This window comes from Cynocephalus volans, chromosome 16, assembly GCF_027409185.1.
Source record: "Cynocephalus volans isolate mCynVol1 chromosome 16, mCynVol1.pri, whole genome shotgun sequence".
NCBI classification, from domain to species: Eukaryota; Metazoa; Chordata; class Mammalia; order Dermoptera; family Cynocephalidae; genus Cynocephalus; species Cynocephalus volans.
The window spans coordinates 1,729,367-1,755,904 of record NC_084475.1 but is presented as its reverse complement, the minus strand read 5'-3'; the positions used below and the strand labels follow the sequence as shown (position 1 = coordinate 1,755,904).

The window sequence follows — 26,538 nt, the reverse complement described above, 5'->3', positions numbered from 1 at the left end:
TTTGACATTCAGGAAAAGAAAAACCATAAGGACAGAGAAGAGATCAGTGGTTGTCAGAGGTTAAGGGAAGGAGAGAGGGTTTGACTACAAAGTAGCAACATGAGTTTTTTGGGGGTGGAACTGTTCTGTATGATGATTGTGTTGGTGATTACACAGCTCTAAGGATTTGTTAAAACTCATAGCAGTACACCAAAAAAGTGAATTTTACTGTAAATTTGAAATAAAAAGATGTTTATAATGAGTACTTTGAAGAGAGTTAAAAGTACCACATGGGAATAAAATACTTTGTAGATGGGAGAGGTAATCAGAGTTTAAACATTTAAAGTTCTGGTTTTGTCCAGGATGAAGGTGGAGATACTGGTTAATTTCAGACTTTCAACAAGGATGCTGTTAAAAATTGTAGGGTAACCACTAAAAGAACAAATAAAATACATAACTTCCAAACCAGTAGAAAGCATGAAAGAAGGAAAAGAAGCAAATGAAAAGAGTGGTAAAAACAAAGCACAAGCCTGGCCAGTTAGCTCAGTTGGTTAGAGGCAGGGCTGGTAACATCAAGGTCGCAACTTCAATCTCTGTACTGGCCAGCCACCAAAAAAAAGTAAAAATAAATCAAAGCACTAAATACGATGGTAGAAATAAATCTAAATACATTAGTGATTAGAATAAATGAAAACAGATGAAACACACCAGTAAAAAGATTATTTTTTTAAAAAACCCTAGCTATACAATATGCACCTAAAATATAATGACATGGAAAATTTATAAGGAAAAGGTTGAGGAAAAAATACACAAAGAAAATATTAACCAAAAATAAAGCTGGCATAGAAATATTAATATCCAACAAAATGTGCAGCCTTTATTTCATATCTGCTGTATGGAGAGCCCTGTCCTAGGCCTGAGGGGTGACATAGGAGAAACAGATACATGACTCCTGTCCTACAGGACTTTGGTTAGGGTGGTGACCACATGATTCCAAAATACTTTTTAGTCAACAAATACTTGTTCCAACACAAGATGATATTTTTTAAAAAGGGATAAGGGAGTGGAGCATACTTGGAGTTCCAGTAATATAAACATTTATTGATCAATGTTGAATTGGTTTCCAAAGATTACCCCCCCACCAATGAACCATGCGTCCCAGTATTCATGCCCTGTGTAGTCTCCTCCCACATTGAATCTGGACTGGCCTTGTGACTCATTTTAATAAATAGGATGTGGCAGAAGAGAAAATATGCTGATTCTGGGTGTTATTAAGGCCTGAAAACTTCTGCTTTGCACTTTAGGGAAGAAAGCCCCCACATAGCAAGTCCAGCTATCCTGCTGTCTAGACTGCGGAGAAGCCACATGGAGAAGGAGATGCCTTGAGATTACAAGGAGAGGAAAGAGATTCAGCCATCTCGCCTGAGCCCAGCCTCCCAGCTTTCCCCACCAATGGCCAGACTTGGACACTCTGGCCCGTCGGCTTCTAGATGGCTGCAGTTCCAGCAGACGTGCAGCAGAAGGACTGCCAAGCTGAGCCCAGTCAACCTGCAGGATCATGAGAGATAATAAAATGGTTATCACTTCAAACCAGAAAGTTTGGGGTTGTTTCTTTATGCAGCTGTATATAACCAAAACAATCACTTACAACTTGTGCTTGACACTGTGCTGGCTAATCATTTTCATAAATGATGTTATTAATCCTTTCAACAATACTTAGAGGTATGTGTAACTAACTCCCACTTTACAAATGAGGAAACTGAGGCTTGGAAAGAATGCCACACAGCTAACAAGGAACAGAAGCAGGGCTTAAATCAAGGGCTTCTTAATTACGGACTCTGCACTCCCAACCACTGCACTATGTGGCCAGGTGGGGGAGTTGAGGAGTGAAAAACACGAGACATTCCAGAGCAAATCACCATGTGTCCCATGCTGTGTCTCTTCTAGTCTGACCTCTCTTTAAGCTTTCGCCTTTTAGTTTTTTCATCCTGTGCTACTAAGGAGGGAAGTGGATTCTAGAAAGATGATCAGATAAGTGGGCAGATGATGTAGTTGGGGATTTGATTATAGTTTTGACACATTTCATAACAAGCAGTAATCATCCTCAGTGTTCAGTTGTCATTGCAGAAAATGCAAATACTACATCTGCTCACTGCCTGTCTTTTCCTCCAGACAAAAGAACACACGTTCCTGACAAAGGAGTGTGCCTTGTCCCTCCTCCCAACCTCCATCGCAGTCACCACTGGAGAGTTCTGTGCTTTGGGACAGGTGGGAAATACCTGGGTCTTTATGGGCTCTCCTCTCCCCCCCTTAGCCCAGGCAAGTTCCAGACTCTTCTGCGTCCATCAGGTCTTAGGGATCATCTTAGTTACCATCCCTGGTTTCACAGATGAGAAAAAGAAAGTTCACAGAGGAAGTGTGGCTTCATCAAAAACCCACCGAGAGCAAGTGTCAGAGTCAGGCTAAGACACATCTCCAGATTCCTCTTCTGGTGCTGTCCAAACTCCAACGCCCTCTGCAGTCTCCGCCCAGCTGCAAACAGGTTCTGAGACTTCTGACGGAGCTGATCATAATGCAGCAGTCTCTAAAAGTCCTGAGAATAGTCAGAATATGTTGAGAACGGAAACTGGCCCAGGAGCCCAACAGTCACCACGAACCGCTCAGCACCACGAACAGCTCAGGCGACCCATTACTGGGGAGGCGGGAGGGGGGAGGCTGGTTGCCCAGCAAAGCAGAGTGTCATGGAAGAAAGAGAAAAATATCGGAATGATCTTAGAGACCATCTAGTCCAGCCTCCTCAGTCCACACAGGAGGAAAATAGAGAAGTGACCTGTCCAGGATCACACAGCTAGTCAGCAGCGAGCCAGAGACAGGGGCCAGGAGCCTACTACTCACACCTCTTCAAGGCCCTCGGATACTTGGTCCCCATGGCTAATTAGGGGCATGGCCAGAGTTTGAACCAAGGTCACTGAAATTAAAATCTCCTGCCCTTGGGGATGACAAGAAAAGAAAAGAAAGAAAAGAGAAATAAAGGAAACTGGAAGAGCACCTGGCCCTGATGGGAAGGTCTGTGATCTGGCCTCTGACTGCACATTCTTGACAGGAGCTTCCTACTTCTCCAAGGTGATGTGGCCTTTCAGAGACAACTTAGTTACCATGGCGACCGCATTACAGGTTTCATCTCCATGGCAATTCGTTGGAGTTTTTCCACCCTCTGGTAAGTACACATGTGACTGCCCATAGGTACATCCCAGAAAAATTAATATAAAATCACGTTTTGGGGAGTAGAGTATCTCATTATCCAAGTCTGCAGCCAGGAGCATAACAAGACACATTCTAGGTTGGACAGGGCCCAGGGCATAAAGGACCCAGAGCGGTCTTCGGGACGGTTTTGCCTTCTCACTGCCATTGCAAACCTCTCCCAATTTTACAGCTCAGTGCATCTTAAGTTCACCACAGACACAAATAATCTCTCCTTTTCTGTATCCTCCCTGGTGCCCTGTCCATGGCAAAGCCTCGGTGTTACCTGCACTGGCAAGAAGTGCTGGGGTAAGGACAGAGGAGGCTGGTTCTTCTGACCACAACCTCTGTAGCACCCCAGGGGTGCCCCTCTTGCTTCCCTTGTCCAGTGCAGCCCACTTTGGGGCACCCCTGGAGCTGTTCCCTCCTTTTGTGGCAGACCTCACTTGCCTGACCTGTGGACTGTGGGCACCCTCTTCAATGTGACCTAATCTGCCATCCATTTTCCAGGAAACCATCATGGTTTCTGGTCCAATGAAGACAACCCTTCTGTCTTCTGGCAATGCTGTGGATTTTCTTGAATATCTGTCGTGATGTTTTTGATGATGTAGAGCTGGCTAGAATGAGTATTCAGTCCACCAGCTTGACCTAACCCTCTCTCTCTCTCTACTTTTAGTGTTTATCATCATCTTCTCTATTGTCATCATGGTAGTAGTAGTGCTATTTCACGTTTGATGGGTCACTGTCACATTCTGCAACAAAGCAGGAAGTGCCCACAGAAACATTCCACTGGCATCCCCAGTAATGAAACAGAGAAATCAAGGCATAGTTTCATTTCAAAATTTCAATGAAAAGTGTAAAAGGTACCGGCTATGCCCCTTCAAAATATCTTTTGAACTCAGACTTGGATTTGAACTCTGGTTCTGTCAATTATCAGCTGTGGTTTTAGAGGAGTGACCTAAGCCATTTGAACCTTGTTGCATTAAGTGGACATGACAACATGTCTTGCAGGAATTATTAGATGAGAGTTATGAGAAGAATCAGAAAGGATTATGAGATGAAATATGAAACGTGCTTCACACTGTTCCTGGCATGTGACGGAGCCTCTGTAAATGACAAGTACGCTTATTAGCACCTCAAAGGGAATAATTCCCGTGGAATTTTATTTGGATCTGACTAAAGTGAGTGCTCACGCTCCTCGTGCTTTGTTTATTGGATTAAATATCTCTGATCCCTATGGAGCACGAAGCCCCTTGAAAGCAGGGCTGCGTCTTCAACCAGGTGGTGGCATTCCCGCACTGAATCATGCTGGATGCTGCAGAAAACACAGACGCGGGGAAGACAGTTCTGGTCCTCAAGCTCGTGTAGTAGGGGAGGCAGAAGTGGACGCTAGTAACCGTGACAGTGCAGAGTGAGGCACATGCCATGCACTGCGACATGTGGCTGGGTCGTTAAGAGCGTGAGCTCAGAAACCATTCTCCCCGGGTTTGGATCTCAGCTCTGCCACTTACTGGCTATACCACCTCAGACAAGTCTCTTAACCTTGCTGGGTCTCAGTTTCCTCAAGTGCAAAATAAGGAGGATAATAGAAGCCACTTCTTAGGAGAGTTAATACGTGAACAGTCTAACACAGAGAAGGGCTCAATAAACATTAGTTGTTGTTACCTAGACATACAAAGATTGTGTAGCAGGACTATGTGAGAAGGAAACGTAATTCTGTTTGGTGGATGACGTTGTGCTTGAGCTTGACCTTGGAGGACGAGTAGTTCCCAAAGGGCACAGGAGAGGAAGAGAAGCATTTGAGGGAAGCAGAGTAACAGGAGCAGAAGCACGGAGAGTGAGCTCTGCAGCGTTTTTAGGGAACATCACGAGGGCTGAGTGACAAGAGCACAGAGAGAAACACTGGGACATGGGCTGGTGAAGAGGTTTAGGACTTTGGACAGTTCCGTAGGCACTAGAGACCTATCGCAGGCTACCCAGGAGGGGAGTGACGTGATGCCATCTATGTTCTGGGCAAATCGTCTTGGTGGCAGTGAAGGAGGGATCAGGGAAGAGGGAAGTGCAGATGAGGGGGGGACCAAGAGGCCATTGGAAGCTCTAGCACATCCCAGGCAAAAATCTCAAGGGCTTAAGCTGGGGAGGTGGACAGGAGGGGAGACAGCATGAACGTGGAATCTGCAAGACTTGCTGAAGGAGTGGGCAGAGTCAGACATGGTTTCCCTCTGGGTGGCTGGGAAGGTGGCAGGGCGGTGCTCTTACAGGATCAGGGCCACAGGCGGGGGCCGGGCTTGGGGTGGAGGCCTTCCTCAGCTTGGGGCACGTGGCATGTTCCTTCTCCCCAGCCCTCACAAGCCCCCCGTAGAGCACCCTGCACAAGTCAGGTGTTCAGCAAATACCTCTGAGTAAGGAACAGGGGAAGGAGGCCTCCAAAGCCCACCCCCCATCGCCCTCCACTCCACATCCAGCCTCTTCCTCTCCTTCCCCAGACAGTACAGAACTGTGGGATGATGCGTGCTGCCACTGTGGGCACCCCTCGACGTCCCCTCCTGTTTCTGAGTCATTAGAGGGAAAATGTCCCCAACCTGTCTCGCAGCACCGCCTTCCTCCCCTGTTCCATCTCATTGAACATGTGACTCCCACCCTGAAGACCTGCCACCTCCTGATGGGCACCCCTGGGGCAGAGACCGTCACCATCTGAACATCCACAACCAGTGAGCCAGCACCTGCCGAGGGCAGAGCCCTGAGCCAAGCTCGTCGAGCATCATCTCGTCACATCCTCTCAGCAAACGCGGGAGGTGGGCTCTCTGATCCCCATGTTACAGATGAGAAGACTGTGACTCGGAGAACTTGCTCTGGTGCCTTAGCTGGATGGCGGGGGTCCCCACAGCCATGGGCCTCCCAGAAGGTGAGTCCCTTTTCCTGTTCCAGACCTTTCTCTTCACCCCCTTCCCGGGTGCCCAGAGCCTTCTTACGATCCAAGGCTCCCTGCCCCAGCAAGAGGCTGCCCTTCTGAAAAGGACTCAAGTCCTCAAATTGATCCCACCTCCCTCCCTGGTCCTGATGCCAGAGCATAACTGTTGTTTTTCCCTTCGTAGGGCCTGCTCAGAACCAGACAGGGAGGCTGGCTGGTTTCAGCAGGACGGAGGGGGAGGGCCAGGGGGCGAGAGTAGCCAGAAAGGAGGCAGCCACTGTTCAAATGCTGGTGGCATCACCCCCTCTCACTGGGCCTCAGTTTCCTCTATTTCATAGCGAGAGGGCTGCGTGCAACCCCCACCCCCACCCTGCAGAGGGGCCAGAATTGCTTTCCTGAGCCCGGAGACTCTAAACACCCACAGAATCATCAGGTTTCCCTGCTTTGGCCTGTGGCCAGGCTCTGTCCTGATGGCCAGAAGCTGAGGTTAGCAGTCGTAGACAGCAAACAATTTCATTATTCTGTAACACGGGGAGTGTGTTTGGTAGACAAACAAAATGGAATAGTTAAGAATTGAATAGTTTATGGGGCAAAAAATAATGAGTAGTGGTGGTGAATAATTGCAAACCATTGAGATGGGTCCCCCTCTGTGGGGATTTATAGGATGGTATGAGGCCTCATTGTAAGAGAGGCTCTTTTACCTTTCCCGACCCCCTTGCCCACTCCCTGGTACCAGCTCTCTCACTCCGCATCCCTCAGCTGATGGGCAGCATGGTGGAGCAAAAACACAGGCAGCGGCAGCAGACACACGGGGATCACATCCTAGGAGAGCCATTGCCTGGCTGTAATTAACCTCTCTGAGCCTCCACTTTCTCATCTGTAAAATGGAAATAATCCCCAACCCATAGGTTGCTGCAAGGATTAAATAATGTTGGTTTATAGATGGAATTTGGTAAATGTTGGTTTCTCCCCACCCTACCGCTTCCCCATCTCCCCCATCACTTCTGGTTCCATCCTGGAGTGTGAAAATGCTTCCTGCAAAAGATCCCAAAGACAGCAGTGGGAGAGAACCCGGGAGACGAGGACTCCAACTGCAGTCAGGAACCCTGCGGGCAACCCTAACCCTCTCAGTGATGGGTGTTGGCCTCTGCCCATCTGGCAGCACCATTGTCAACATGCAGGTTCCACATCCTGGGCTTTCTGCCCAGCATTCCCCGAAAAGCAAGCCCCAGGAGGAACTCGGGTGTAGAGCTGGCCTGCAAGTTCCCACTGAGCCCTACACCCCACCAGCTGGTGCTGGCTACCCAAAAAGAAGTCCTAGTTAAGGTGTCACTACCTCCCCTGTGCACTGATGCTATCAGCATCCTGAGGGCAGAGACTGAGTTACCTTCACCTCAGCAACCTCTTCTGCACCAGCACCAGGAGTCATACAGGACATGCCTAATAAATATTGGCACTGGCTGGTGCATTAGTGAGACCTGGGTTTGCTTGTCACCTCTGCCACCCATTGGCTGAGGGTGCGACCTTGAGCCATTATGTAACCACACAACCAGATGACAATCTTATGAGCTCTCGGGTTTGCTAACTCTGGTTGCTTTTGTTGTTGAAAACTGTTGAAATCTAGTGTTCTCTACCCTTGGACTAGATTGTACCCATCAAAGAATCCCAAGTGTAGGAAATACAGCTATTGCTGCAAGGGTGAGCAGGTGCTGCCCCCGGGCGCTCCCCCCAGCTGCCATGTCAGAGGCTGGACACCTTCCCTGCCTGCCCAGCTGGGGTTCAACACTCTGGACACCCCATGTGCCTGGTGTGATCTTGATTGACAAGAGAGGATCATGAGCTGTGTTCAAGGGACGCTACTCAGAAATCCCACGAGAGTCCTTTGTATTAAATATGTGCGTACATGCGTGTACACACATGTATACCTTTTCCCCAAACTGGAATACTGGATGTGGGCCGCTTCTGTCTGCACCCACTTCTCACGCTTCATCCTTTCCCCTGAAACCACCCCTAGTGCTCAAGGCTGCTCTTGCTCCACTGCTGAGCTGGGGCCTGGGGAGGATGACTCAGCAGCCATGGCCCAGCACCCCTCTGTGAATTTGGCTCGGACCAGCAAGAGGTGGGTGCCCTCTACTCCCTTCCCCCATTCCAGGAGATATCTTGCTGGTGAGGGCACACCTGGCCCCAGAAGAACCATCAGTGACTCTGAAGACAGGGTGTGGAGGGTTTGATCTGGTCCCTGAGACGCATGGAACCAGCCACCCGCACCCCAGGACTAGTGGCTCTGAGGAGCACAGTGTGTTCCTGGGACTCAGGGGCTGCGGGCCGGGGCTGGACTCTAGCTCTGCCATGCCCCTGCTTACCCGATGCTTGGCACAGTACCTGGCCCACAGTAGGTTCCCAACAGACACTGGTTGAATGTGTGAACTTGGGCATTAAACTGAACCTTAGTTTCCTCTCCTCTAAACAGGAAACTAGGGGAATCTCTGCTCCTCTTACTCACCAAGGTGTGGTGGGGAGGAAAGGGGATCATGTAGAGTGAAGACCCGAGTCACGCCGGCAGGATTAGCTCTGCCCCTTCCTAGCTGCATGACCCAGGCAACCTCTTTGAGCCTCAGTTTCCTCACCTGCAAAATGGGAGTAGCAACAAACCCTTCCTCACGAGGGTGGGAGCTCAGTGCTTGGCACATTAGGCATTTGATACTTAATTTTCATCCTGCTTATGAAAGAGCTTTGAAAACTACAAAATGTTTTGCAAATAGGTATGACTATTTTTCTGTCCAGGGATCCCATGTCAGAGGATCAAATATGTTTTGGTTCTGGGAAAGAGTTCATACAATAAACAAAACTAACAATAATCATAATAATTGTCTTTACTGAGTGTTTATTAAATGCCAGGCACTAAAATTTAAAAAATAAAGACAAAAAATAAAAATTAAATAAAAAAATAGAAAGAAGAAACAAAAAACAACAAAAATGCCAGGCATGGTGCTGGCAATACTTCACACAAGTCATGTCATGGGAGCTATGGGTCCCATTGCTCCCATTTTATAGAAGAGGAAACAGGCACAGAGAAGTTGAGCTATTTCCCCGAAGTCACAGAGCTAGGAAGCAGGGCAGCTAGGATCCCAGGCTTTGCTCTTCTGAATCCAGGAGCCCCTGAGATTTGGCCCCTGCATCCTGAGCAGGCCTCATAGGAAGAGCACTAGCTGCCCAAGGGTTGGGGTGGGGGAGGGCTTTCAAGAACGAGGTCCCTTTCTCCATCCTCGACCCACATGCCCAAGGCTCAGGATTCTGACCCAGTCTCACCCTTCCCCTGGAGCACTGTGCCTCATTCGCTCTTATCTCATGTAACTCAGAATCCCCACCCCCACCCAAGGTTTATATAAGGCGGCTCAGTAAACACACTTCCTTAGGCTTTGGGGAGCACCAAGATGGGCCACAAATGCGATCTCTCGCTCTGCACCTCTTCCCAGGACCCCGATCACACTTGCTGTTGTCCTTGAGGCTGGATCCTCCTGCCTTTGCGTGTGCCTGCTTGCCTGAACATACACTCATGCACATGTGCCCGGGTGTGCATACGTACACACGGGTGTATAAGTCAGGGGCTGGGGGCCCAGACATGCATGTGAGTGCACGGACACGACTTTACTGTCCTTTTTTTTTGACAGAAAATCCTACAAAGCTTCACCACTAAGTCTTTCCTTTTTCAGCAAATTCAGGAAATGTACCTCTTGAGCCACCCTGCTCTTGCCCCAGTCACAGTTAGGAGCAGACCCTTTTTATCAGAGGAAAGTCCTCATAGTGTTCACTCTAACTTGGCCAGGCAGCAAAGTGACGAAGCCTGTGTTCCTCCTGAAATCCCCATTTTCTGGTCATTTGAGGTTTACATGAACGCCTGCAGCTGTCTGAGCAGAATTCTCTAGGCTGCTGGTTCAGCCCAGGCTCCAGACACCTGTGCTACTCAAAGCCAGGCTCCTATCCCCGTATCAGGCTGGGCTACCTGTAAGTCACACCAAAGTATCAACAGAACATTCTCCACATTGGGTGTCTGCCCCATAGACACTTTATAAGGAGTTTCTGGCCCTTGGCCTTACTGGCCTGTCCTGTCCTGTCCAACTCAATGGATCCTCCCAGGTCTGAAATTGGGGCAGCAGAGGGTGGAGGGGTGGGGAACACATCCTGATAGTGATGATTCTGACTACACAGGAGAGCTCAGGAGCCAGGAAGACTCAGGATCGTGCACAGTCAGTGACCACCTGTGCTTTTGCTGAGATACTCCCCCTACCACCCCCTTCCTCATGGAACTAATAGGGAGACATGAGACGGCGGCGTTCCCTGCGCTTCTCCTGCCAAAGCCAGTTAAGGCTTCAGCTGTCTTCCCTACTGTCCTTCACTTCCACCCGTGGCAGAAGAGAGGAGAGGGAGAGATCCGTCAGGGCCTTCCCCCAGCAGATTGTCAAGTGACGGCAGTGCCTGAGTGGGGTTGGCACAAGAGGGGGGTATGCATAGGCCACAAAGCTCAGTCTCTCCTCAGGACCCCCAGTTTCAGTTCTCCCCCAGACCAGACACTGGCAGACAGCAGAAGCACCCGCTCCCCCTTGGCCAGTGAGTGCCAAGGCTGTCACTGCTACACGGTGCTGCAGGGGCAGGTCGCACCTGAGGAGATGCCGGGTCTGGGCAGCTGGGGCGTCTCACAATGGAAGGCCCCCAAGACAACTGCATTTGGAGGCCGTTGTCTCCATTTTAAACATCCCGGGTCCCCTTCACCAAAAAGCACCTCTGTCTCCGGGATGCAACAAAGGGGCTTCTTCGGGGTCTACTCTCCTACCCTCTGGAAGGCCGGGGTCAAAACAAGCCCTTAGACGGGCGTTTGGCCTTAGAATTAAACTGTACCTAGATCTAGTCTCCCTTTCCCTCCCCCAACTGAATTTTATTTGTTCGCTACCCTGAGCTATTAATTGTACTGTTCCCCCCTTTTGGACTCAACTGGCTGTTTTTGGTTTTGTTTCCATATCATGGAAGAGACTCAGATTTCCACCGTTTCGGTTCATCTCTCCAGCTGTCTGGCCGCCCGGCAGGACCTGCTCCCGCCGCTGTCACCGTAGAAAACGGCTCCTTTTCCCTTTCCCGGCTCCGGCCTCAGCGTGGAGCCCCGGGAGCCCGGCGCTGCCTGACCGCTCCCCAGCCAGGCGACCCGCGCAGGTCCCAAAGTGCCGCCACGAGGGTAATGCGGTGGACGCCGCAGGAACCGCGACGGCTGCACTCTTATTACCAGATTCCTTCTCAAATGCAAGATCAGGCCGAGCTCGGCGACCCCGATTCTTCCACCACTGTCCCCAGCCTGCTGCTGGCCCGGCCCCACCGGCACACACGCGAGCGACCCTCGCCCCAAACGGCTTCCCACACCCGCTTCCACCCTGCCCCGAGCTTCTTTTTTAAAAAACCGTTAAGGGCTCTCGTCCCCTCTCCCAGCCCCCAACGCTGAAGCGACACGTTACCGAGCGGGCGTGCAAGTCCCTTCCCGCGCCGCCTCGGGGAGCCCCGCGCTGTCCCCGGACCCGAGCGCCCCGAGGCACGTCGCTGGCCCTCGCGCTGCCCGCCCGGAGGCGGTGGCAGAGCCCACGAGGGTGGCGAGGGTCCCGGTCCCCCTCCTCCGCCTCCTTGCGGCCGGGCGGCGCCCGCGTCCCCGGAAGGCGGCGCCGAGGACCAGGCGAGTGACAGCGCGCAGAGCACGGCGATCGCGCCGCCCGCGACACCCACACGCTGCGTCCGTCCTTGGAAGAAGATCAAGTGTTGCCCTGAAAATGTGTTTGGAGTTGTTCCATGTAAAATAATTATTTTAATTCAATCTAAATGAAAGCAGTCAAGGAAACCTCGGAGTTTAAGAAGCGCAGCTCCCTGTGAACCGTGAAAGGAGGGAAATAACACCGATTTCAGAGACCTGGTCGCGACAACGGACCCACCCCTAGACGAGGAGGAGCTCGGAACCAGCTCCCTGTCAAACTAGCACTTACGTGCCAGGCCGCGCGCGAGGCCCGGGAGTAGGAAGGTGAAGCCGGTTCCTGGAGCTTCCGTGCTGGGGGTTGTGCCGGACAGTGAAGGAGAAATAAAACAGACTGTAAGGAGGGGTGAGGGAGGTCAGCAGGGTGCCAGTCACAGCAGCGTTTCAAGGCAGCTACTTAACCTGCTGACGTTAACTTCCTGAGTGCCTTCTCCAGGCGTGCATGTGAGAGGCCTCTGAGAAGCGGGGTTGTTGCTTCTAGATTAATGGCTGTGTCGAGCCCGGGGGTGGGGGAGTCTTCCTGTGCCGACGTAGAGGGCTGTTCACTGTCATTCAAACTCTTGCGCAGCCCGGATTGCCCGTCCCCCAAGGCCATCTACAGAAATGTTGGGGTCATCGCTGGTTCCGTGGTAGCCCCTACCTAGTAGAGTGGTGACCTAATTATCAAACGTGGGACCAAGGACACAGAGAGTTGGCAGGAATGGCAATATTCTGGAATAAGTAGCCATGTGTGTTCTGCCCGCAGCCCTGACTGGCGCTCACTTTGCAGGTCAGGTGCTTTCCTTGGAAGCAGTCGGCGAGGGGAAGAGCTCGCAGGGCTCAGCGTGGAAGAGGAGTCCGGGCTGTCAGAAGCACAGCAGCACTTCGGAATGTCCCGAGAGGAGAGGCCCTGTGGCTCCCGTGGATGCCCTGCAGACCCCACCCCGATGGGCTGCTGGAGGCCCAGGGCCACCCGGGTCTGCGACCCAAGTCCTGCCTCGCTGAGAATGTGAGGGGCTGTTCCAGCGGGAGGTGACTGTCACCTCTGCAGGGGGCACGGAGGCTTGAGCCCCGTGACTGTGGGACAAGGCTCACCCTTGTGGCGCCCACGTGGGCCCGAGCCGAGTAAAGGGGCGGGCAGGGGGCGGGGCCACGGCTGCTCAGGGCGCGCGCGTCGCGGGGCTGCGGTGACGGTTGGGCGGTTGGCTCCGCTGGGCGTGCGGCGCCGGTGCCGTTGGCCTGGGTCGCTACGCCCCAGAGCTTCCGCACGTCACGTCCCGGCTGCGCCTCTGGGCTCCTGGCTTCTCACATGGTAACCGTTGTGGCTGCTAGTCCAGGTGGCTCATCCTCCAGAGTGGGCCCAGGACCCTGTGCAGCTGACCTCCGTCCCCCCAGGGCTGACTGAGCCCGGGGTCATCGCGCTCCTCTGACCTGCGAGCTGGGTCACCGCATGCGCTCACACCCCCCGCAGCCCCGGGGGGCTTTGGTTACCTGGGATCCTCTTCTGCCTTCCAGATGTTAGTCCGGTCTCAGGAGGTGGCCAAGAAGCTGATTCCATCGCTGGGCCCGGATTCAGCTCGAGAGCTGCCCCCAGAGCCGGATCGGTTTGCGGTTCTGCATCGGGATCTGCGTGACAAGCTGGCTCGGCCACAAAGGCTCCCAGACGTGGCTCCAGTGCAAGATTGGGATGACAATCAGACGCTGTCTCGGCCACAAAGGCTCCCAGACGTGGCTCCAGTGCAAGATTGGGATCAGAATCAGACTCAAAGGTAAGATTCTGTAGATTTGAAATTTTCCAAAATAAAAAGTTGGGACAGGAAAGGAACAGCAAATACTTTGCGTCTGAGTTGAGGCTGCCATAGACATAAAATGCTGAATTACACTTTTGGGTCCGTTCTTTCTATATGAAGATCAGAAGCTTCCACCAGACCCAGAGCAATAATATTAGTCACACATAATTACCCTTCTAGGGGTTTGAAAAATGTGTCAGGCCAACTTATTGGATGCAGTTTTAATCTAAAACTCTTTACATTGTACTGCCAACTCAGCCTTCATGGACCCGTGAAACACACTTCTGTTTTGACAGTCATAATGTGGTCCTAATAAAGTCATCATTTTGGAGGACTCAGAGAAAGCACCCAAGGTGGGAGAGCATGATTACTTTTCAGGCAGCCTCTGCAAGTTACTAATTAACATTTATCGAGCACTTAACCATGTGGCAGGCCCTTTTCAGGTATTGATACATTTTTTCCTAAAAACTCATCAGAGGTAGGTGCTGTTATAACAGAGAGGCTGAGCAACAGAGATTAAGCAGTTAGCCCGAGGTCACATTATTAGCAGAGCTAGGATTCGAGCCTCGTCTGGTTATGGAATCTGTATTCCTAATCACCATGCTATCCTGCTTAAAGTTAACCTGGAGGATTTACTCCAGTCACAGACACAGTTTTTGTCTCCCTGAAACTGCACCCAGTAAACCGTAATAATAAGCTAATCAATAGTTTGGGTATCTTTTTTGCTCAAATTTTTCTTTTGAAAAAATTTAAACCCACTAGAAAGATGAAAGAGGAAGTACAATGGACACCCTTGTATCCTTCATGTGGATTCAATTGTTAACATTCTCTTTTCTTTCTGTCTGTCTCTCTCTCTTTCTTTCTGGATGGGCCATTTCAAAAATATAATAGTACTTTGTGCCTAAATGCAAGGATATTTCCCTATATAACTACAATAACGATTAACACACCAAAGAATTAATTTCCTGTACAATGTTACTTAATAAAAAGTTGATATTCAAATTCCCCCAGTTGTCTCAATTATATCATTCATTTTAAACAGCTTTTTAAGGTATAATCCACATAAAGTAAATAATCTGTATAGATATATGTATGCACCATTAAGCTGTCACCAAAATCAAATGTTCATCATCTCAAAGTTTCCTCATGTCTCTTTGTAATTTCTCCCTCCCCTCCCTCCTTGTTCTCACCAATCCCTATGTAAACTTTTATCTGCTCTCTGTTACTATAGATTAGTTTGCATTTTGTAGAATTTATATAAATGGAATCATACAGTATGTACTCTTTTTTAACTGGATTCTTTCACTTGGCATGATTATTTTAAGATTTATCTATGTTGTCGTCTGTATCAGTAGTTTATTGCTGAACAGTATTCCATGCCTTCGGGTTTGTGTCTCTGAAATCTTATCTAATCCATGGTCACAAAGATTTTCTCCTGTGTTTTCTTCTATAAGTGTTATAGTTTTAGGTTTTATATTTAGGTCTATGAACTGAGTTGAGCTCATGTTTGTATGTAGTATGGATTGAAGTTCACTCTTTACATGTGAATATTCAATTTTTCCAGCACCATTTGTTGAAAATACTATTCTTGCTCCACTGAACTATCTTTGAACCTCAAAATAAGTTGTTCTTTTTTGTGTGTGTGTGACTGGTAAGGGGATCATAACCCTTGGCTTGGTGTCGCCCGCATGGCGCTCAGTCAGTGAGTGCACTGGCCATCCCTATATAGGATCCGAACCTGTGGCCTCGGCGCTCCCAGCGCTGCACTCTCCCGAGTGAGCCACGGGGCTGGCCCAAAATAAGTTGTTCTTATCTATGTACTTATGTACTTCTGGACTTTCTATTCTGTTCTTTGATCTATTTGCTTGTCTTTATAGCAATATAACAATACATTGAAAGTGTAGATTCCTAATAAGTCTTAAAATCAGACAGTGTCAGTCCTCCAAGTTTTCAAAGTTGTCTTGGTTATTCTAGGAGATTTTTCCATTTGAATTTTAGAATAAGCTTGTCAGTTTCCACAGAAAACCCTGCAATTTGGGAACTGACATCTTATTAATATGAGGGGCTTCAAAAATTTCATGTAAAGATTCATATTATCTTTCTTTTTTTTCTTTTCTTTTTTTTTTTTGGTGGCTGGCCGATATGGGGATCCAAACCCATGCATGTTGATAAGGCTGTGCTCTAAACAGCTGAGCTAACCATCCAGCCCCCCCATGTTATCTTTTAATTCTATTTTTCCACAAACTTTTTGAAGTATCCTCATATTGAATCTTCTGATCCATGAACACATTATCTCTCTCCATTTATTTAGGTCTTCCTTAATTTCTCTCAGCAATGTTTTATATTTTTCAGTGTGCAAATCTTACCTTTTTTGTCAGATTTATGTCTAAGTATTTTTGCTATTTTGTAAGGTATTTTTAAAATTTCAATTTCTGATTATTCACTGCTAGATATTAAGGATTAATTGGGGTTTTTTCTGTGTATCGATCTTATACCTGCAACCTTTACAAACTCACTTATTAGTTCTAGTAGTCTTCTTATAGATTCCCTCAGGTTTTCTACATGCATGTTATCTGTGAAGAAAGACAATTTTACTTCTTCCTTTCCATTCTGGGTACCTTTTATTTCTTTTTCTTGCCCTATTGCACTGGTATGAACCTTCAGTACAATATTGAACGGAAGTGGTGGGAACAGACATCCTCGCCTTTTTCCTGACCTTGGCGGGGGAAGCATTTTTCTTTCACTATTAAATATGTTAGCTGTAGGTTTTCTGTAGATGTCATTTGTCAAGTTGAAGAAGTTCCCTTCTATTGTTCCTAGTTTGTCTCCTCTCCTGTATGTGCTCCATGTATACTTATGCGGGGCCACTTGACATTGACGCACACCTCACTGCTGCTCTGTTCATTTCTGTTGTGGTGGTTTTGGGGTTTTTCTCTTTGTGTTCCATTTTACATAGCTTCTGTTGCTTTGCCTTTATGTTCACTGATCTTTTCTTCTGCAATGTCTAATCTGCCATTAATCCCATAACATGGATTTTTCATCTAAACATTGTAGTTTTCAGTCTCTAGTTCACTTTGAGTCTGTTTTATATATTCTGTGTCTTTATTTAACTTTTTCAGTCTTTAAGTTTTTTAACATATGCCAAATACATTTATAATAACTGTCCTAAAGTTTTTGTCTGCTCATCCTAACATACCTGTAGGTTCTGGGTTAGTTTTGATTGATTTTTTCCCCTTGGTATGAGTCCTATTTTCTTGCTTCTTGGCATGCTTGGTAATTTCCCTCCCCCTGCTCCATGGCTGGATGGTGCAGGAATTGAACCCTGTTGGTAATTTTTAATTTGATTCCAGACATTGTGAACTTTAGTTTGTTGGGTGCTGTATATTTTTATATTCCTGTAAATATGCTTGAGCATATTCTGGGTAAAGTTAGGTTACTCAAAACAATTTTATCCTTTTGGGTCTAACTTTTAAGATTTATTAGGTGGGATCACATAGTAGCCTTTAGTGTAGAGCTCATTATTCACAACTGTTAAGGCAAGACATTTCTCAGTACCCAATGCCCCTTGACTCATGAGGTTTTCCAGCCTGTCATGGGAACAGGCACTATTCCTAACCCTGCATATAATTCAATTATTCTTCTTACACTTTTATTTTTTTTAAAGATGACCAGTAAGGGGATCCTAACCCTTAACTTAGTGTTGTCAGCACTATGCTCTCCCAAGTGAGCTAATTGGCCATCCCTATATATGGATCTGAACCCATGGCCTTGGTTTTATCAGCACCACACTCTCCCACGTGAGCCATGAGCCAGCCCCTTATACTTTTTTAATTGTGTTTTGTTTTGTTTTTACAGATGGCCAGTATGGTGATCTGGACACTTGACCTTGGTGTTATCAGCACCATGCCTGTCTAATGCTTTCAAGTGGTTCTTTTCCTGGCCTTAAGTAGTTTCCTCATACACATGCACTGATCAGTACTTTGCTGAACGCTCAAGAGATCCCTCTGCATAACTCCAGAGTTCCTTCTCTGTGCACTTCTTTTCTCTCTAGTACTCTACTTTGTGAATTCTGGTCACCTCAGTTTTCCTGGATTCTCAGCTCCATTTCCTTAATCAAGGAGTCCGCAAGTCTCTGCCTGTGTCTCCCCCACCCTTGCACCACAGCCTGGAAACTCTCTCAAGGCAGTCACAGGGCTTACTTCGTTTATTTCCCATCTCTTTGAGATCACTGTCTGTCGTTGCCTGATGTCTAATGTCTTGAGAATTGTTGTTTTGTATATTTTGTCTAGTTTTTCAGTTCTTTCAGGTGGGAGGTTAAATTGGTCTCTGTAACTCCATCTTGGTCAGAAAAGAGTAATGTTCTTTAAATCTGTTTTGTTTGATCCAGGATCCAATCAAAGATCAGGTATTGCATGTTATGTCTTTGTTTCCTTTAGTCTAAAGCATTTCCCTACTTCTTTTTGGTCTTTTATGACAGTGGCACTTTTGAAGAGTTTAAGACAGTTGTCTTGTAAGTTGTCCCACAACCTGGATTTGTGTGTTTCCTCCTGATTAGATTCAGGTTAAATATTTTTGGTAAGAATACTACATAGGCAATGTATCCTTCCTAACTCATGACTCTAAATGGCCTATAATGCTGGTTGATCACTTGATTAAGGTGGTATCTTACAGATCTCTCCATTGTAAAGTTATTTTCCCCCTTGGTAATTAATAAATAGTTTGTGCGGTGATACTTTGAGATCAGTTACGATCCTACTGTCAAACGCCTTTTCACCCAACTTTGCATCAATGATAATCCTTGTGTGAACGAAGTGTTATATTGGTGGTTGCAAAATGGCACTTTTCTAATTCTATCATTCCTTTTACATTTACTAGCCGGCACTATTCTGTTAGAGAAGAGCTCCCCACCCTTTTATCTTTGATTATCATTATGAACTAATGTATCCTTCACACTATGTTGTACCTTATTATCATCGTTATGCTTTTAAATGCTCAAATTGCCCAGATTTGGCCAAGGTGATCTCTGTTATTGTTTCACCACATAATGCAGGTTTAAACTAAGCTGTTTTTTTATGTCCAGAGTAATTTCTAATACTTACCACAGCCAACAAGAATTGAGAAAGGGACTCTAGAATGGGGGCTTATCCAGACTCTTCTTAGAAGTCTGCCTTCTCCCTGTGTACTCTCATCCCAAAGTGAGACTTCTGAGATGGGGGCTATGCTATACAGGAACAGGGACCCAGTGAAGGAACTGGGTGGGTAGGTGGAGAAGGATGTCCAGATGAGGGCCTGTTAGTAGGAGGAATGGGGTTTGTGCTTTAGCGTCTCTGCCCTTTTTCCCCTCAGATGACTGTCTTTCATCATGGTCACCTGTGATGGTAGTGAGACCAAAAGCACACTAAAGAGGGGGACAGAGGAAGACTTGCACTACATCTGGACATGAGGCAGGACAGTATGGGGCACTTGAATGTGAGGAGACATGGAAGGTCTGCAGAGAGGCCAGCTGACTGGAGAATATTTGTCTTCCAGCCTTGGGCATGAGTACTGGGCAATTAGCCATTGGGGACCAATGGAATAATCTAAATGGAATGTTCTGAGTAGGTGGCCACTTTTTCAAATGATGCCTTTTTGTCCTTCTGTTGTTGCTATTTCATAGATTTAATTGTTGGTTTATTTTCCTCATCTCTAAATGGCACTCATATATTTGCTGACTCCTAATTTATTTGACTGGGATGTATAGCTGTGGCCTGACAAAAAGCTGCTCCATCATCCTTATCAAAAGCAGTCTCTTCTCTTTTGGCAGGTGAGGAGGCATCTATAAGAAATCCTGAAGGAGCTTTCATGAAACTATTAAAAGCTCAGAAGAAGAACACAAGCACTGAGCTGACAATTGAGCCAGAGAAGGCATCCTCAGACAAAACTGGCATGAACTGGGCAAATATGAATGAGCAGCTAGACCTAAATGATAAAAGTGAAATTATACATGCACTAAATTACCTATTATCTTATCTATCAGAGGGAAACCTAGAAGATATACAATCAACATTATTACCATTCATTAAAATTCTTTTTTCAAATGTACAGGATGAAGATATGCCCATGGGTTATTTGAAAAGAAATAAAAATAGACCCTCTCTTATACCTGAATTGAACAATTCACCCTACAAAAGTAAACTGAGGAAGCTCTATTTTCTGGAAACGTTGTTAGCTACAGAAATTCAAGAAAAAATTGATGAGGTTGAAAAGAAAGAGAAAACTGCCCTGCTTATGCAGTCTAGTCTTTTAGGTCCCAAATTAAAATGCCAAATCTTTTCAAAGAAGTTAGAAACTGCCCAATCACAGGAGAACATCCTGGCAATCTTGAGAGGGTAGGGAAAAGGCTGCAGAGAGCGTACAGAGTCCTCAAAAGGGCCAAGAGGCAGAGAGAACAGGCACGTCAAACAAGTGAGGGATCAGAGCATCATTGAGGGGTCAGAGCATCAAGAGGGATCAGAGCACCACAAGAATTCTGCTGCAGATTCTCCTGTGACTGCAGTAAAGTCAGTGCCAAGTACTAAACAATTTAGTGAAACAGCACTGGAGACTGACTTACCCCCAAGCACAAAGTCTTCACTTACCCCTCGCTTTCATCCCCAGGTGACCAATTTGAATTTCTGCTAAACCAGCAGCTAGGATCCTTCTTCTCCAACAATGACATGAGAAGGTTCATTTCTCATGTTATGTGGACTTTGAAAACAGACTGCTCTGAGCCCCACACACAAATGGCTTGTGCCAAGCTCATCTCCAGAACAGGCTTCCTGATGAAGCTTCTCAGTGAGCAGCAGGAAGCAAAGGCGTCCAAGGCAGAATGGGATCCGGACCAAAGGAAAACTGAGAACTACATCAATGCGAGCCCAGAAGCCCAGGGTGAACAGAAAGACCAGGAGTCACCTGAGGTAAGGACAACTGCTGAAACATGAGACCCCGAATTTTCCATCATTTAGGATATGCCATTAAAGTGCCCAAGCAGGAAGACCAGAGGCTCCTAGTCCATATCTTGTCTTGCTCATGTAACTTTGACCAAGATAGTGGTCTCCCACTTTGCTCAGAGAATAAAGCAGACCTAACACACAAGATAAATTGTAGAAGAAAATGCTTAATAGTAAGATTACATAACACAATAGATTTACTATGTTCTTTTTTTTTCATTTATTATTTTAATTATACACATTTAGAGGTTGCAGTTTGTTTCAATACATGCATATGTTGGATAATGATCCAATCAGAAGGTTAGCACAGCCGTCATCCAACCATTTATCCACAGATTCACTTTGGCATCTTCTTTCCCTCAGCCCATTTTCTTCCCTTCACGCATGCTTACCCCTTAGGTAAACTGTATTTTCATTTTTTAAAAATGCTGCTTTCAAAGGCAGCATTCTCACAGACTGTCAGAAAAAACGAAAGGCTGAGAAAGGGAGACAGGGCACCAGAAAGACTTCTTGAACCTGTTGGGTCTGCATGAAGGAATGGCCTCCCTGCGGGAAGGAGGCAACACTCACCCACCTGCTTTGCTGAGTTGCCATGGGGGGTGCAGTGGGTAGAACCCCACTCCAAGCCTCCCAGGGGCCTACCAAGTCTCCTGAATGCATTTCTTGGCTGCCTCCATGCAACCCTTGGTGCCCTTGAGGGTGACTTTGTCACTCTGTGTGCCAGAGCGCGGGAAGCTGACCATCACCCCACTATCCTCTTCAGCAATCTCCTGCAAGACCTGGCCTCTTCTGATGACAAAATGGCAGTGGTGCTCGGGGTCCACCAGCATATAGTCTTCAACCACATTATCCAAGTTGTGGATCAATGCATCCAGCTCCTTCTGTGCCTCGCAGACAGCATCCTCCTTTCCTATGATGGTGATCAAGTCCTGGTCCTTGTCCTCAGCTGCTGGGAATATGACGTGGCCTCCAGTGTTGTCATGCACCTTGCAGATTTTGCCACCCCTTTTGTCAATGAGGAATTTGTAATATTCTGGCTTGGCGTGGAGCAGTGAAGCTCTTGGTTTGCTTCTCCTCCACCAGGTGCAGCAGCTGCTTCCTGGCCTTCTCCACATCTGAGGAAGGGCCCCTGATGACAACGATATCGCTTCCTGAAGCTTCCATGGGGAAGCGAATGTGGACCCCACCACACTCCTCCATGGTGGAGCAGATCAGATGGCCCTAGGTGCCGATGAGGGAGTTGTGCAGCTTGGCGGGGATGGAGACCTCCACCCTGGCTATGTTGGCCGGATCCTTCTAAATGGACAGAATCCAGCTCTGGGCCACTTCGCAGTTGGCTCGCTTGCCTATGATGACAGTGGTCTCTGAACTGCTGTTCTCTGCTGGAAGGGCAATCTTGATGTTGCTGTCTTTCTTCATGGATCTTTTTGATCCTTTCACCTACATTCCCAATGATATTCTTGTGAAACTGTTTGAAGATCGGAACAGAAATTGAATAGCTACTTTCCACCAGATCGGCCACCATCTTCTGCATGTATTTTGTGCATTTTTCCACATCATTCTTAGGTTCCCTGAGTTGGACAATATCACTTTTTTGTGCTGGGTCTGGAAAGTTGGTGATAACCTCTGGGAATTTGTCACGAATTTCACGGATCCATTCACCCTTCTGCCCAATGATTGTGCGATGAAATCTTTGGTCAATGATTAGAGCCTTGGTACGCTCATTTTCCATGCAAGAGGCGAGCTCCAGCAGCTCGCGCTTGGCCTGCTGCACGCCCTGTGGGTCCCCGTCAATGCGGCTCAGGTTGCTTTTCTCACTGTCAGGAGGGATGCGCACGGACACCTTGCACTTGTCTTTGATTCTGTTTGTGTTGGCTCCGCTCTGCCTGGAGCGGTGCCTGTGGAACTCGTGGTCAATGCTGATCTCCACAGAGTCCATCTGATTCATCAGATCTTTGACCATGCCTTCGATCTGTTCCTCAGCCACACTGACGTTCTCTGTGGAGCCTTCCAGGGTGATCTTCTCCTCACCTTCCATGAACTCGATATGAACGTTTGGCATCTGCTGAGTGATTTTGGCCAGGTTCTGCCCTTTTTTGCCACTGATGAAACGGTGAAGCCAGAAAGGAGCAGAGACAGAGGAGACCGTAAAACCATTTACCTTGGCATAGACTTCAGTCAACGCCTGCCCTCACTTTTCAGGCTCACCTTGAAGAATCACAGTCTCGGAAATGCTGTCTGAGGGTGGGATATCAACAGAAACTCCAGTTCTTTCCAGGGTCTCTTGCAATGAATTGCCCTTGGGCCCAATGACATACTTGTGCTGGGATTTCTTCACCTCCACCACAATGCTTGTGGTCTTCGTTTTCTTTTCCTCATAAATCTTCCTGATGCCAGCCACAGCCTGAGCCAACTGCTCCTTCTCTTCAGTGAAGACAATTTCTGTCCGGTTGACGCTGGGTGGCGGGATGTTGATGTGCGTCCCTGTCTCCTGCATGATCTCGCTGACGAGTCTATCATACGGCCCAGTGATGAAGGAGTGGAAGGCCTTCTGCACTTCTAGCCTCTCCACAGAATGTTTGTCCTGCTCAGCAGAGATGTGTAAGACTTCATGGCGAGCTTTTTTGATGCCCTCCTTGGTGCCATTAATCTTGATATAATTGCTCGGGTCATCTGGGCATGGGATCTGGATTTTGGTTGCAGTTTGTAGCTTCAAGTCTTGAAATTTCTCTCCGTTTTTGCCAATGACAAAGCGGTGGTGTTCTTTGAGAATGGGAACAGTGGCTGAGGCCTGAGTCTGCAGTCTAGCAACTATGTCCTTCCAGCCTTTCATGACGGCATCCAGCTTCCTAGAGACCACGATGGACAGGCCTTGGTCTTTGGCCAAAGACAGCTCCAGGTGAGCACCAGTCCTCTGCATGATCTCAAGGCAGATTTTTGCTTGTTCACCTTCTCCAAATTGGTTCATGTCCTTATATTTCCTCTCTTCCAGAGGTACATGGAACACCCAAGTGATGACGGAAGACTTGATGGGCCGGATCTTGTTACTCTAGGCTCCAGCAGATTCCTGGGCACTTACCAAGCACCCTGCTTTCTCAGAAAGTGGAGGGAAGGATCCTTGTAGGTTGGTGGGTCATTCTCTTCTGAATTTAAAGTGGCAACTATGATTTGTTGCGAAACCAGTCCACTTCGGTGTTCAGCAGAATTCTCTCCGGTCAAAACTGCAACAGAGCTCATGATTGATCTCACGCCCATACACCATCCAGGTGAGCAGAGCTAAACGGTCAGTAGCCAGGAAGTCCGTCCCGAGGCCGCCTGTCAGCTTGCCCGCTTTTGCTGTTCCACTCTTACTAGCACAAGGAAACCAAGCTCACAAGGTAGGAACTGTGGCAAAACAGAGAGGACCTGCCATCTTGGTAAATGAGAAGAGGCTACACTTCTCAGTATGTTCTTTAAGAACCTGTAAGCTACTCATCTGGAAGAGTTGGTTTTACATTTTTTGTTTGTTTGTTTGGTGGTTTTTCTCTTTTTTTTTGGCAGCTGGTGCCTACTGGGGTCCGAATCCTTGACCTTGGCATTAACAACACCATGTTCTAACCAACTTGAACTAACCAGCCAGCCCAAGACAGGGGTTTTGAATAGTTAGCTTTCCTCCCTTTCTTTCTTTTTTGTTTTTTGGTGGGTGGCCAGTACAGGGATCTGAACCCTTCACCGTGGTGTCATAAGCACCATGCCCTCCCGAGTGAGCTACCCAGCCATCCCAGCTTTCATCCTATCTCTTTGTTTTATAAAGATGATTTTCATTCTTTTTCTTTAGCTCACTAAATATGTTCCAGGATATGGCCATGACCACAAACTCATCTTGGCAATATCTGGGACTGTCATTGTGATGATATTTGTTATGATTTTCTGTCTCACTGTGGTAAGAACAACAATTGATTCAGGTTTCTAGAATACATCCTGTCTTTATAATAGAATCTGAACCCACAAAGTGAAAATCAAAGCCATTTTCCCACCTACTACTGTATGACATTCCTCTTCAGTCACTGAGACTGAGGTGTGCTTTGTTCTCTTATTGCAAAGCCTATTCCAGGGACTCTTACAGGAACCCCACTCCCAGGAGATCTCTGTGGAATTAAGACCAAAATAACAAGCCACTAGACTATTTTCTGAAGTTTAAGAAGCCAGAGTTGATACGATAGTGAAATTTTGCCAACTTAAAAGTATGTCAGCTATTTTATGTACACACCAACCACCCTCATTCTGCCACTGAGTTCTTTCCCTGTTACTAAAATGACAAGAGATGTATAATCTTAACCCTCATGGAGCTGTCATCATCCTGGGGAGAAAGGAAGGGGCCAACAGATAGCAGTGTTGTCCTGGAGGTTCATCAGATTGACACAGCATCCTTCTTCTCCAGTGTGTAAGGCGTTGCCTAAATAGGCTCAGGTAAAGCCCTGCAGCCAAATCCTGCATTAGGCTACTCTAAGGCATGTCGTATTCACAGGAGCCTTCCTGGAGCTTGCCTCTGTTTACCTTTTGTTCAGTTATAAAACAGCTTATTTTCCCAGCAGGCAGGTCCTGGCATATGAAAACAGTGATTTAAGAAGCTGACAATCTTGACTCTACCAGCCCAACCTCATTTACCTCATTTACCTTTTCTGCCATCATGGCAGCCTCCATTCCAGCCAAAGCAGCCCCCACCACACCCGTCACACCAGGCCCATTCCTACTTGTGTCTGTGCCTTTGCCCATCTAAAATTCCCGCATGTCACTCTGCCTGTGGAAGTCCTGTGAGTCTGTCAAAAGCCACCTCAAGTTCCTCTTTCTTCACGAAGCCATCCCTGAATACTCCAGCCCTCCTGGGCCTAGTCCCTCCGTGAGATTTGTCACCATTTCTTGGAGTCCATAGTGAGGCATTCCCCCTCCCCTGAGAACTTAAAAATGTGGTAAAACTTTTTTTAAAAGATGGCTATCCAAGAGAGAAACACCAAGGTCCACACATAGCGGAGCAGAGCAGAGGTGTAAGGTCCCTGGTCTACAGACGTGAGCAGAGCCGCACAGGACGTATTAACGTATCTAAAGAGAAACATGTCCATGTACAGAGGGCTGGTCCGTAGTGACAGCACAGACAAGGCGAGGAAGAGCCCAGCAAGGGCAGTGCCCACCTGACATTGTGCGTGAGTTGAGGTGGCACTTCAGGCGGCAGACGTGGGGTCGGCCTGGCAAGGCTGCGCCTGGGGGGATGGGTGAGTCCGGCCACCTCAGCCCTTTCCATTAAATACTGGAGTCAGCCGGTTCCTTTTCTGATTCTGTTCTCACATTAGCCTTCAGGTTTTGCTTCGGTGTGCCGCGGAGGCCCCGGTCTCCAGAGGGGTGATTCACTGATTGTGTAGACACAGGTGTTCTGTCTGTGAAATAAGATATATTTCTCATTGTCAAGTTGTAATCTAGCATTGTCATTTTCAGTCAGCCCTGTGATATCGATAAGGTGAGACTGCTCTGAGCGGAAGGAGGGAGTTCTCTCTTGGTGAGGACAGAGTCTGATTTCTGAGCCTAAGGCCTAGGAGGCAGGAGCCAGCTGGGGTCAGTTTGCAGAGGCCTCTGGGAAGATGGTCATTAGCCATCAGCCCAGTCAGTACCTTCTGCATGTCCTGGTGGCATGTGGCCTTTTTTGTTTTTGAAATTTCTATCAACTCCTATATTGCTTTTAGTTTCTGTATACAATGTAACCTATATCTGTGTTTATTTACACGTTGTCATTATTTCCTTTCCTCACTTAGATGGTAAGCTATGTGCAGACAGGGAGCACGCAGTGTTTCACCTGTAGTAGACAATAGAGGTGTGCAAAGGAAGAGAGAGACGAGGCATTATGTCAGTTCCACA

At 47.6% G+C, this 26,538-nt stretch overlaps 1 protein-coding gene, 1 long non-coding RNA gene and 1 pseudogene across 4 annotated transcripts; 1 reads left to right on the top strand and 2 right to left on the bottom strand.

Annotated features, from left to right (window-relative positions):
• LOC134364857 (uncharacterized) lies at window positions 1-12,940 on the bottom strand. Of its 3 annotated transcripts, none has more exons than XR_010021904.1 (4): window positions 12,148-12,940; window positions 11,632-11,931; window positions 2,259-2,572; window positions 1-1,527 (listed from the first exon to the last, which is right to left on the bottom strand). It is a non-coding gene; the product is annotated as an uncharacterized LOC134364857 (long non-coding RNA). The 3 variants fall into 3 exon arrangements; XR_010021903.1 differs by having other exon boundaries at window positions 2,259-2,356; XR_010021902.1 differs by lacking the exon at window positions 11,632-11,931.
• A 103-nt stretch (window positions 12,941-13,043) lies between these two features.
• Window positions 13,044-25,003, top strand: LOC134364856 (leucine-rich repeat-containing protein 37B-like). The gene is made up of 3 exons (XM_063081032.1): window positions 13,044-13,663; window positions 20,321-20,619; window positions 24,470-25,003. Exons 1-3 carry the CDS (start codon window positions 13,582-13,584, stop codon window positions 24,602-24,604), a joined length of 516 nt encoding a protein of 171 aa, XP_062937102.1. The 5' UTR covers window positions 13,044-13,581; the 3' UTR covers window positions 24,605-25,003.
• Window positions 21,291-23,913, bottom strand: LOC134365024 (vigilin-like; annotated as a pseudogene).
• Window positions 25,004-26,538: the final 1,535 nt, after the last annotated feature.

Excerpts from the sequence above, each read along its gene's own strand:
- LOC134364856 (XM_063081032.1), top strand. The coding sequence starts at position 13,582 with ATGACAATCAGACGCTGTCTCGGCCACAAAGGCTCCCAGACGTGGCTC. Across the intron at positions 13,664-20,320 it reads GATCAGAATCAGACTCAAAG|GTGACCAATTTGAATTTCTG; the intron begins GTAAGATTCTGT and ends TTTCATCCCCAG. Across the intron at positions 20,620-24,469 it reads AAGACCAGGAGTCACCTGAG|CTCACTAAATATGTTCCAGG; the intron begins GTAAGGACAACT and ends CTTTTTCTTTAG.